The following is a 12,021-nucleotide window of genomic DNA, read 5'->3' as shown; positions in this document are numbered from 1 at the left end:
GCCCCTGATTGCAAATTGGAGCCATTCTAGGAAACCACAAAAGACAACTACATGTAAAACCTACTTGAAAACTAGAAAGGAAAGAAATTGAGTATCTTAAGGTATCCAATGGAGTATCCAGTTGGGAGAAGTGGGGAATTGTGAATCCCTGTGCTAGGGACCTGCATGCATGTGTAAAGACCAGGCAAGCTGCTGTAACAGGCAGCACTGTGAGATGAGAAATAGTAGGGCAGCCCACTAAATGGCTATTTTTTCTCCTTCTGTATCCATCTTTTATTTCATCCTCCTTCTCCTCATGTTGTCTTGATCTGATTCCCATGTCCTTGAGATGCCTTCATTTAGTTTTACCCACACATTTACACCAGCTCAGCAGAAAACTCCTGCTGTGACTTATTCTTCCTCCCCTCTGAGGAGTTCTGCTGCTGCAGCTGTACCAGCAGGGCTGCACAATGCTCGTGTTCCCCAGATCCATCTCAGTTATCACGTGTGGGCAGTCACACTGTGCCTGCATGCCCAGTGGATCCTCTGAAAACCAAATTCTCTGAAAAAAAACAGAATGTCAGGGCATGAACAGAATGCTCTTAAACTGAACAAAAATGCTTTACAACCCACGTAGCACTCCTTTTCACTCTGCATCAATACTTTTTTTCTCTTCTTCACAGCACCTTTGTTCACTGAAGAGCTCCTAGACCAGGCTGCTGCAGTAGGACAGTGCGTAACGCTGTCGTGCCGGACGGCAGCTCACTCCTCCCTGCACATCAACTGGTTCAGAGGTGACGTTTGCACCCCTTTTGGGAGACCCCAGCCTCCAGGACAGGGGTGCAGGGAAGGTTTAGGCACCTGAATTTGCAGGGTACTTATTTTTTCTCATGTCTTTTGCCTTTCAGATGGGATACCTGTCCACAGCAGCAGTCGAATCCTCATCTCATCCACACTCAAACACTTCCAGCTGTTAACTATTCTCTCTGTCAGTGCCGATGATTTTGGTGTTTACACCTGCGTGGCCACCAACACCCTGGGTTCAGCATCTACCTCTTGCATCATAAGAAAAGCAGGTAAGAGAAGAATCTAGATTTTTTTTTTGTCTCTCGTAAGTGCTGTATACAGAGCTGGTCAGCCCTTGAGGATTTATCCCTCACCAGATTGTTGGTTTTGTTGTTTCCCCTTATGCTAGATGCAAGAAGGCAGCTGAAATCACGAGACTCTGTGACTTGAGAGTTAGAAGCAGGGTAGATTTAAAAAAAATAATACAAAAGGATGTCTGTAATAGCTAATGCAGCTGGCATTCAGGAGTGTGGACAGAGAGAGAGATGCTGAGGATTAACAAACTTCACAAAGGTGGTTTAGTTCAGCGAGCAGATTTTGAAGCTGAAAGCAGCCACAGGTTTAGGGGTGGCAGTACTGCTACCAGGGAAATGTGACCTGTAAATACCTGTGAAGTGAGATTCATGCAAATGTGTTCAGGGGAAAGTTCCTCCCTTGGCAGCTCTCATCTACAGCCACAGCCCCTGTTTTCTGGTGGCGTGGCACATTTTGCTGTGTTTGTTCCCTTTTCTTCGCCCTTTAGTCTCTCTCCTGGATTTAGAACCAGTCTAGTAACCATGTGGTTATAGAATCAGACTCCAAAATCTTTGTATTGAGTTTAAACTAGGCACAACTGAACTGCTCTTCTACTAGGAATGTGTCTGTATGTATACATGCATATATATATGGAAGTTGAACATCTGTAACTCAAATGCTGGCTGTCCAGGTGTGCACCACAGCAGTGCTGCTGCTAACACTCACTGGTTGTTTTGCCTCCTCTCAACAGAAGTTCCTCCCAGCCCTCCACCCCCTGACATTGTGGAGGTCTATGAGGACAGAGTGCAGGTGGTCTGGAAACCCGTGGAAACCAACACCCCCGTCCATTACACCATCCAGTGCAAGAGTGAAGGTAAAGTGGAGCTCTGCCCTTCTGCCTTGCAGAGAACATCTTGATTTGTTTGATCTCTCCACCAGCTGGATGTATTGTTTTTATTCAGAAACAGCCTTGCTTTAGCTCCCTCATTTGGAGTTAGGAATGAAATAATTATACACTAATAACTTCCACAGCAGCGGTGGTTAGCAGATGATATCATCCTAAATCTGGTACAGCCTGTGGAGAAAGATGGTCCATCAAAAAGGCAGTTCTCCTTACACTAAACAGACATGTTTTCCTTTTCCATTGATGCAGGAAATTTAGGGTAGACAGCCAAATGACCCAAGTTTGACAGAACTGCATCCCATCCCTTTTGTTCTCTTCCAAGGCTTGATTTAGAGCCTGATGAAATCCGTTTAATTCCATGAACTTTGAACCAAATCACTGAGTCTGTTCTGTCTCTCTTGGGATTATTTTTGTTGTTCTTAAGAGTACTGTGATTGTTTGTCACTTCTATTGCAGTCACGCGTACATCACCCTTTGGATGCTACTGCTCTGTGCTCCTTTTAGTTCTCCAAACACTTAATTCTGCATTAACACTAATGTACCCTTTTATTCTGAAGCTGATATCAGTTGTTTTTCCTCCAACACACCTTTCTTTATTGTCATTCCTTTTGACACATCTATAGCCAAGACTTTAGAGAGGATGCCAGATGCAAGTTATTCTAGGTAGGAATAAAACCAGGAAACTGCATCTACAATCTTCAATCACATTCTGTGTTTTTGACAGGAACAAGTGAAATCCTACTTTCCTGAACACAGGAGGATTAAGATAAACAGAAATAATAATCCTTGTCTTATGCATGACAGTAGGCTTTGACATGCTGCTTTTTCTGAAGCTTCTCTGATTTTAAGCTCCTTCTTATACATACACACACCCTAATTCCACCAGTACCCAGAAAAATCATTGATACCTTTGTTTCAGGTGGGGAATTATTGCCTTTGCTATGATTTAAGGCTCTCTGTCAGTGTTTATTTGAATGAAGGGATGGGTTTAATCTTGAACAATCTCAGGGAGTTTGAGCTTGAGCACAGCAGCGATGACAAAGTGTGGGACACAGCACTATGTGAAATGCTTGCTGCTAATTTTCAGGTTCACACCTTAGTCCTGTGGATGATAAGTCCAAGACAAACCTATAATTTCATTTCCCTGATATATCACCTAAGTTTTATAAAAGCTGATTGAACTTGAAACCTCAGTTTGAAATACTGGGTTTGCTAGGAGGGTGTTAATTAAAGGTTTTCTGCTGAAGTCCTGCAGCTCATGATTTCAGCAAGATTCAAGACAGGGCCAAAGGGAAAATAAGGTGATTTTGTTGGGCTTTTGTTTGGAGTTCATGCTATATATTTGCATTTGAGATTGGTGGCATGAATTAGTTAAACAGAAACCATTCCTCTGAAACACTATTGCCACACCTTGGACTGATCAAACATAAACCAGCTGACTTTGGAAGAGGTGAGTTTGCCACATTGACGACTAGTTACACCATGCACAAAAGTAGGCCATATCAGGTCAGTTTTTCGTCTTGACCATCCTAAATGAGTCCTAATTTATTTCTCTCTTTCCTTGGCTAAGATGGGGACTGGACAACTCTTGCTGCTGACATTGCTGACTGCTGCTACTATGCCAAAAACCTCTCTAGGGGATTTATCTACTGCTTCAGGATTGCCTGCACCAGTAAAGCAGGCATGGGCCCTTACAGCAGCCCATCTGCCCAAGTGAAAATCAGCGGGAAGGATCAAATGGGTAAGAGCACTGGGAGAGCATCGTGTTCTTCCTGCATCTAAATAAGTGCACTCTTTTAGATGCAGGTCCAGAAATCAAGGACAAGTGCATCAAGACCAATGCCACTTGGCTCAAGGTGTTTTAGGGCTTCCCCCTCTTTAGTTTTCTTAGTTAAAAGTAAATGATTTTCTAATTCAGGACAGAATTAGGGGAATATCTGTGCAAGGCATCTGGAAACTGTAGATTGCCTCCTGAAGACACACTCAGTTTTCCACATGAGGTCATGACATCTGGGACAACAACCAGGTTACGTGAGGAACTGATCTATTCATGTTCATCTGCCTCTGTTGAAAGCCCTGGATCTGCTCCTTCTCATAGACACAATCGTAATTAATTCATGTTAATTCATGCACTCTGGTTTATACTTGTGAGTAGCCTTCCTACTGTGGTGTGTTTTTCAACTGTATTTTCTCTCCAAAGTAAACCAAGCTCAATTTACTTTATTTTTTCTATTTTTTTTTCTTTTTTTTTTTCCTGTTTGAATACTTTGTACTATTCACTCATTTTGTTTTGTTTCTTTGTTTGTTTTTTTGAAGAAATCCATGACCCCACAAAAAAATACACCCTTGTAGCAAAATATTTTCTTCCAAGAAGTGGAAGGATGGTCTAACTGGAATTTCCTCCCAGTGGAGACGATTCCTTTGTGAAAGTCAGTTCACAGAGATATTTTTAACTCACCCTAAGTCCTCTGCTTTCCCTTGACCCAGGATTCATTAACAAATACATGGCTCCTTTGCAGTCATTCCCTAAAAGGCCTATACTGTCAGGTTCCTTTATTTCAATGCATCCAGCATTTCTAAGCAGATGCTTTTTTATGCCAGGGGATGCTACGATATTTCCAGGGAGCACTTAGACAGAATCATAGGCCAGAACCAGAGCAACCAACTTCAGCTTCTTCCCAGTATACCCAAGCAAAATAAGTTTCTGATCCTTTAGCAGTGTCTTACTTTACCCTGTTGATTAGTTATGTGAGCAGATAAGAAATGGTAGCTGAGCTGTTTGATATCACAGCCAGAGCACACAGCATGCAATCCATCTCATATACTCCAGAGTGGTCACACCAGGGAATTACAGCTCGGACTCTGTTGCATTCCTATACCCCTTGATGCCTCAGGTGGGAGCCAGCATGCAGGCTTCCCTGGAGAAAGCTCTGCTGTTGTCTTTCTCTTTGCCCATAGATAGTGGAGGGTGGCTCAGAGAGGCTCCCGTTTCCACATGGAGTTGCTTTCCCGTGTAATCTTTGCCACTTTTTCTCTGCAGAGCTTCATGCTGCAATGAAGAGCTTCCCAACAGCTGCTACTGAGGAAGAGAGTGAAATAATCACACCATCCGAGCCGTTCCCAACCTACCAGACCTACGCCTTCCAAACAGAGATCAAAAGGTAGGGAATCCAACCGAGTACTCAGCAGCAGGAAATGCTGCATATGGCTAGAGTTTAGAAAAGTCACTTTTAAAAATGCACTGCTCAGCTACAGTTTGTTCCAAACACCTCCACAGCAATACACTGGGCAAATAAACCTCAGATCACTGGCTAAACGAGCTTTATCTTAGTTTGGTAGGATTCATGTGTGGATTTTCTGGGAGAGCAAACAGGTCTGTAGTGAGCACCGTGTGCTGGATAACAAGCCCCTTAATACATTGTGGAGTGAGGCCAGGGCTAACAGTCTCCTCTCCTTGTTGCAACACCCTTTGCAGGTAGTGGTTTCAGATGTGGCGTTGGGATTCAACTTTCACTGTCTAGAAAAAAAAAAAGGAATGAAGTCCCAGAAGGATTTGGGATCCTTTTGTTGCCAAGAGAAGCAGGCAGCTGCCTGCAGGGGCCAGTTCTCATGCTCTAGGCAGGATGAGCCAACTTCTCTCTTTCCAGAGGAGTTAGGATCTCCCTCCTGCGATGTAAAGTGAACGTACAGATTAGAGACACAGGAGGATGTGCAAACTGTGACAAATGCTGCAATAACTCACAGCAGGGATGAAAACCACAGCATGGGATCCTTATGATTTTGAAATACAGAAGCTCCTGGCTCTTCCAGGAGTAGCAGGGAAGCTTCACCTGCCTTTGTGTTCCTCTGTACCAGGGGGCGTTTCAGCATCGTCCGACAGTGCAGGGAAAAAGTGAGCGGCAAGACTTTAGCTGCTAAAATTATCCCTTACTGGCAAGAGGACAAGCAGGCTGTGCTCCTGGAGTACCAAGTCCTGAGGAAGCTTCACCACACAAACATCGCTCAGCTGAAGGGAGCCTACGTCAGCCCGCGGCACCTGGTGCTGATCCAGGAGATGTGTGTGGGACCAGAACTGCTCCACTCCTTGGCGTTACGGTAAGAACAAGTGGAGGGAATACTTTTCCCCATCAGGGCTGGTGTAGGTAGCAAAGCACCTCTTGCTTTTACTTGTCAGACTGGCTCAACTTTCTCCATCTGTTCTGTTCTGAATTGCGATGCATTTATTCTGCAGCTTCTCGTGACATTATAAGGTAATTAGGTTCCCTACAAGGCAGGGGTAGAGGACAATTCAGGGCCACTCAGTTGAGTTGTTGAAAGAAGACTACAGTAGTTAATATGAACCCCTCTTTCCCATAATAAGCAGAATACTCTGGCTCAGGAAGCCTTGTTTCCCCTCCATGTTGCTTCTCATATTGGCAGAAGATGGATCTGCTGGAACCCTCTGACTAAAAACCAGTGGGAATGGTGGGCATCAAATCTGCAATTTGATTTTTGTGTGTCCTCTGCTTCTTCTAACATGCAGTTCTCACAACCTCCCGAACCTCTTGCACCTGTAAACTTAAATGAAAATATGGGTGGAAATCTCTGTATATGATAGATTTGCTAAATGAGTAGAGTTGTTTCTTGGGATTAGACATCCAGGGGAGGATGGTAGGGGGTGCAGAATGGTGCTCTCAGGTGTGCAGATAAAAGACCTCTGGTTTCTATCCCCTTTTTCTTCTACCAGGACATCGTACTCAGAAGTGGAGGTCCGAGATTACCTGTGGCAGATCCTCAGTGCAGCTGAATACCTCCATGCGCACGGCATCCTGCACCTGGATCTCAGGTCTGAAAACATGATCATCACCGAGCCCAACCTGCTGAAGCTGCTGGATTTTGGCAACGCACAGTTCTACACGCAAGACAAGGTTATTACCATGGACAAGTGCTCGGACTATGTTGAAACCATGGGTGAGTGGAGTTCATTCGCAGAACCTTGGCATCGTCTGCAATCTGTGGCAAGCAGAGAGACTGAGCAAGGCAGCAGTTGGCCCCAGCAAGCAGTCCCCTCGGTGCTGCCCTCCAGTAGCAGCGTGAGCTGGTGGGCGTGGGTAGCAGTGACAGCCACCCCGCTTGCAGGCCACAGGGGACACAACCAGAGGTCACGGCCAACACCTCCCTGGCAGGCATCCACGAGTCCTAAGCTCAAGGCTGCAACGTTACAGCCAGCAGTCCCTGCTGGTTTGATGTTTTTAAGGTTTCGTTGCAGCATGACCTAGGAGAGTTACCTCAACTGGCTCCCTATACTAGAAAGTTTTTCTTTTTCATCTTTGTATTGCATAGTATAAAAGTATAGAAGTATAAAGCAAAGTATAAAAATACCCGCTGCTTTGTGCTGGCTTCAGTGCTGTGGCACTGGAAAGGAGCTCGGCTCACACCAATTTGCTTTTCTAGCTCCAGAACTGCTGACAGAGCAAGGAGCCATCCCGCAGACTGACATCTGGTCCGTCGGAATCACGGCATTCATCATGTAAGTCAGTCTGTCCGTCCCTACCCTAGGAGTGGCTGTAAATGTGAGATTTCAGAGTCATCAGCAAGGGGAGCTGCAATGACTCAGTTAATCGCAGTTCCCTCTCCTGGGCAGTGCCCCAGAAGGGTGTGGAGGTGGCTGCACCTTGCAAGGAGGCCCCGTCCCACCGAGGTCTCCACATAGAGTAAGGAGACTGTTCTGCAGCCCAACAGCTGCTGGTGTTTTCACTCAGCTTCATCTGAAAAGCTTTAACAAAAAAAAAAATAAAATCAAATTACACCAACCAAAAAAAAAAGCAGCTGAAGTCATGAAACTCTGCCCTTTGGGATTTTGTTTTCCCACATCATGCTTCTGCACATTGCCACTAGCTTCTTCTCTCACAGCTGGGTGGGAATTCCCAGGAGAAGGAGTAATCTTGAGCTACGCCCTTCGTGCTGATAGTTCTCTTCTTTTGGGGCAGGCTGAGTGCCAACTACCCTGTCAGCTCTGATGTGCCCTGCGAGTTTCTGCGAACGACCAGGAAGGGGAAGGTGAAGCTCACGCGGTGCTACGCGGGTCTCTCCGGAGGAGCCGTGTCCTTTCTCCAGAGCACACTGTGTGCAAATCCCTGGTAAGGCAGTGCCTGCTTTTCTCACAGGACAGTTAGCAAAGGTCCTGGCTCTTGCCCCTTCTTTCTCTCCCGTTTGTGAGGCTCTTCCTCACCCGATGTGGATCTCCTGCTGACTTTCTCACCTGTGTCTTAGGGGAAGGCCGTCAGCCTCCGAGTGCCTTCAGAGTCCTTGGCTCCAGGAGACCGGGCTGGACAACAGGCAGCAAGCACTGGTTACCTTCCCCACCACCAAACTGAGGAATTTCCTCACTGAACGAGAAAAGAAAAGGGGCCTCCTGTGCTCCAAGTACGGCCTCATGATTGCCCAGTGAAGGGGATGTGGCGACGGCCAGGAATGGTGTCCCTCTCCCTCTCTGCACCCAGCGTTTGGTACCAAAGGGTGCCGTTGAGTTACTGTGCATCACCTGAGCCGGGCTGGCTGCCTGGAGATGTGCAAATCACTCTCTGTGGGTGAAATTTAGCGTAACTGAGCAAATGAATCCACGTGCCTCGCATTGCCACGTGGTGAGAGCAGAAATACAGGCTGTCAGCATGGCTCAGCTGACTAACAGTAACTTGATGGTACTGTCACTTGGCCCCCTGCTTCCAGGAACAACCGGGAAAGGTTTGCGTAGCCATTTCTGAGGGGGGCTAGCTACTAGCCCCGAACAGCTTTGCAAATCCTTCCCTGAGGTCAAAAAGACTCCCCGTGTGCAGATACTGGGCCCTGACTTCTGCCCCTAGCCCCAGGATGCCACCACCAGACATTTGGACACGCTACTCGCCTGCCTGTCCCACAGTAACCACTGCAGCATGGTCTGGGTGGCTGGTGCACTCCTCCCCCACCTCTGATCCCAAAGAAAATGGTAAATAGTAAAAGAAATGGTAAATAAATGGAAAATATTTCTGCTGTGGAGAGGACTCAGGGAAGGTGACAGGAGACTGGGAGAAGCAATCAGGGTGAATATGTCTGAAAGATTCACGGTGGGGAAATAGTGAAGAGTGCAGCAGTTGTGGGGTATTTGACAGCAGTGAGTCTGGAAGATGTGGAGGTCCAGCTGGATAAAGCCCTGATCTGAACCAACAGCTGACCCTGTGTTGAGCAGAGCATTGATCTAGAGACCTCGTGAGGTCCCTCACAGCGTGACTTGTCCTGTGATGCCACGTCTTTGCCACGTGCCAGGCACAAGGAGCAGTAGGACTCTGACAGCACCATGGGCAGCTGGGCTCAGCACACCACACACTTGGCCAAGTTCTGCACCATCCGCACGGGGCCTGACCCAAGACTGAACGTGGGGTGGAGAAGGGCTGCTGTGGAGCAACGAGAGGCTGCAAAGGTGTGTGGTACACATGTGACAGTGGTGCCACGGGAGAGATTTTAACCTTATGTACTCTGTGAGGAAACCCTTTCCGTCCCACGTCACCGAGAAACAGCAGAGCCAGTCTCTGTGAGAGCAGCCTGGTAGCACACGGTGTGTGCAGTACAGGCAATGGCAACAGGGGCTTTCCAGCCACTGTGCACATCTCATCCTCACCCTGCAGAGCTTGCTTGGCTTTGAGAAGAGTTCTTGCTCTCCCTGGGCCCCAAATTAACCCTCTGTGGCAGCTCCTGCTGTCGCAGAGCTCACCAGCCCTCCACGGGTGCTGTTGCTGCAGAGCTGACCGTGCTTCTCAAGGGGTTCAGGGTGAGTAAACTTCACAAAGTTTGGGTTTTTTTGGATGTGTATTTGAAGTGTGTCATTAGATCTAGATGACCAACTTACCCATCACATAGGATCTAGCAGTAATCCCTCGTCTGGCTGACTGCACCCACATCGGTTTGCCTTAGAGACATGTTAAAAAATGAACGTACAGACACAACTCTTGGAGAAACCAAGCTGTGACTTCGTGTATGAACAGCTCTGGGAAAGATGTTCACCATGAGCAGGATGCCGGCCCGTGGAGGATTTAGTTTTACATCTTTCCTCACAGGCAGGGCTAAAATGAGTAAATGCAGCAAGCCTTCTCTGAGCACATCCAAGAGCTGGGAAGCGGTGGTGCCAGCACCCGGCCAGTTCATTGCAGCAAAGTCTTTGCCTTGCTTTGCTGCCCATCAAAACCACTGCCCCAGCCCACCTGGCTTCATAAAGGTCTGGATTTGTGCGTTCTGCCTGCCACGGGATAGTTCTGCACGTGCTGTGACGTGCTGGGAATAGCTCAGCACACAGAAGTGACCGTGACCTCAATACATGCAGGCTTTGCACCGCAAGGGGCTTTGCTGCTTTGAAGCCCAGCTGTCATTTTCCAGGGAGGCTCACCTATCACAGGACCTGACACCAGCAGCATTGGCAAATGCTGGGGGTTTTATTTCTTCCAAAAAGTTCAGAGCAACCTGAACTGGACTCTTTCTTCATCAAAATCTGCTATGGATTGCTTGCCGTCACGAAGGACGGTGTTAGCTGTGTCATTGCTTTGCCCTTATAACCTCTGTTCCTGCGAGCTTCTCTGCCATGACTGATGGACCTGCTGGAGCATTTGGGTTTCCTGAGCTTTCCCCACAAGCAACACGTAAGCAGAGGCTTTCCCAGAGCCACGTCTCACTCTCCTTAGAGGGACGAGGATGGGAAATCAGTTCCTAACGTGTTACAGTTTAGTACTAGATGTGATGCTGTTTCACCCGTGGTGGTCTTTTCCAACACATTTAGCCCGTGTTGTTCCAGGCCTGAAGCGTGCAGCATCACAGCTACTTCTCCTGCATGGTGTGCAGAGTGACCTGGGAGCAAAGGAGCTTTCACTGTGCTGTGGGGAGCAGACACTAATTTAATAGACCATAAAACTTTGAATAGCAAGGTCATATTGTCCTCACAATGCTCTACAGAAGAGATAAACCGAGGGTTTAGGACCAGATCCCACTCCTGAGGGACAGAGGAGTTAAGCAACACAGACAGCATGATGAGGTCTGGCCACTAAATGTTTCAGGACCCTGGATTTCTTCTGATTTAACTTCTTTTACAAACCCAGTAAGGTTTCTGTCGGCACATCTAGTTCTTCACTCTTGCTGGTATGTGTTGGGATGGAGTGCTGGGTGCCAGGGGACAGCCCATCTACGCCTAAAACGTTGATTGCTGATTAACCCATTTGGAGCTTTCACACGTCCTCAAATTAAGTGATTTTTTGCTTCTCACACTTGCATGCATTTGGGCATGTCTGAAGTCCTTTACAGACTCAATATTGTTTCGTTAAATTAACCATTCTGACAAGGAAGTAAAGCCACATTTTCCTGCTGAATCATTGTCACTGTCATTATTTTTACACCCCTCTTCTCAGCCCCAGTCCGTGTTTGTGCAGCACCCATCCCTCCCCTCTGACCTGGAGCCCATACAGGCGGTAACAAAAAACACACACTGCAAAGTACATTAGTCATGAACAGCCTTTATGTAAACGACCCACAGAAAAAAAAAAAATCCTCGTGCCAGAGCATGCCCTGGAGTGGGGATGTCACTGGGCCAGGATGTCGCTGTGCGACCAGGAGCTTCCGTGGGTCCCAAAAGGTTTGAGGCAGCTGCCGCCATCAGCCTCTCGAAATACTTAGAAACAGGTTATCTGGAAAGGAAGAGTTTCCTGTCATAGGGGAAAAAAAAAGACTCAGTGACAGATTTCCTGGCTGGGAGTACAGCTGAGAAAATAAAGCACTGAAATGCAGAGTGTTTTTTTTTCTTAGGGCAGTGCTGCCTTCACCAGGGGGAGAAACCACCAGAAACCACCCAAGTAAGCTCATTTCTGAGAGGCTGTCAGGCCAGATTTTCAGTTACCAGCATCAGCTGCGGGGTCTGGCTCTCCCAGGCAATTAAGGTGCTTTCGGGGACTATTTGTAAGTGTGGAGGTTCAGTTGTTCATGTGTTTAGGGGCAGCACTGTCCTTGCTGTGGCCTTGACCTGTCTGGCTATCCCAAGGCATCCCTGGGCACAGCTTGGAGTGTGC

The 12,021-nt window shown here is 47.3% G+C and overlaps 1 protein-coding gene across 23 annotated transcripts in view; it reads left to right on the top strand.

Moving 5' to 3' along the window:
- OBSCN (obscurin, cytoskeletal calmodulin and titin-interacting RhoGEF) overlaps positions 1 to 11,328 on the top strand; it is a 185,576-nt gene extending 174,248 nt beyond the window's left edge. For all 23 annotated transcript variants that reach the window (XM_072033901.1, XM_072033896.1, XM_072033887.1 and 20 more), the window contains 10 exons: positions 663 to 773; positions 888 to 1,055; positions 1,811 to 1,933; positions 3,534 to 3,704; positions 5,004 to 5,124; positions 5,819 to 6,058; positions 6,690 to 6,913; positions 7,397 to 7,472; positions 7,933 to 8,082; positions 8,216 to 11,328. In XM_072033901.1, the coding sequence (XP_071890002.1) occupies positions 663 to 773; positions 888 to 1,055; positions 1,811 to 1,933; positions 3,534 to 3,704; positions 5,004 to 5,124; positions 5,819 to 6,058; positions 6,690 to 6,913; positions 7,397 to 7,472; positions 7,933 to 8,082; positions 8,216 to 8,393 (1,562 nt within the window). In that variant the 3' untranslated portion in view covers positions 8,394 to 11,328. The remainder of the gene's footprint in view (positions 1 to 662; positions 774 to 887; positions 1,056 to 1,810; positions 1,934 to 3,533; positions 3,705 to 5,003; positions 5,125 to 5,818; positions 6,059 to 6,689; positions 6,914 to 7,396; positions 7,473 to 7,932; positions 8,083 to 8,215) is intronic.
- Positions 11,329 to 12,021: the final 693 nt, after the last annotated feature.

This window comes from Anas platyrhynchos, chromosome 2 (assembly GCF_047663525.1).
Source record: "Anas platyrhynchos isolate ZD024472 breed Pekin duck chromosome 2, IASCAAS_PekinDuck_T2T, whole genome shotgun sequence".
In the NCBI taxonomy this organism is placed as follows: Eukaryota; Metazoa; Chordata; class Aves; order Anseriformes; family Anatidae; genus Anas; species Anas platyrhynchos.
Note: the sequence above shows the minus strand (reverse complement) of the source record. Positions and strands in the feature narration are given on the sequence as shown.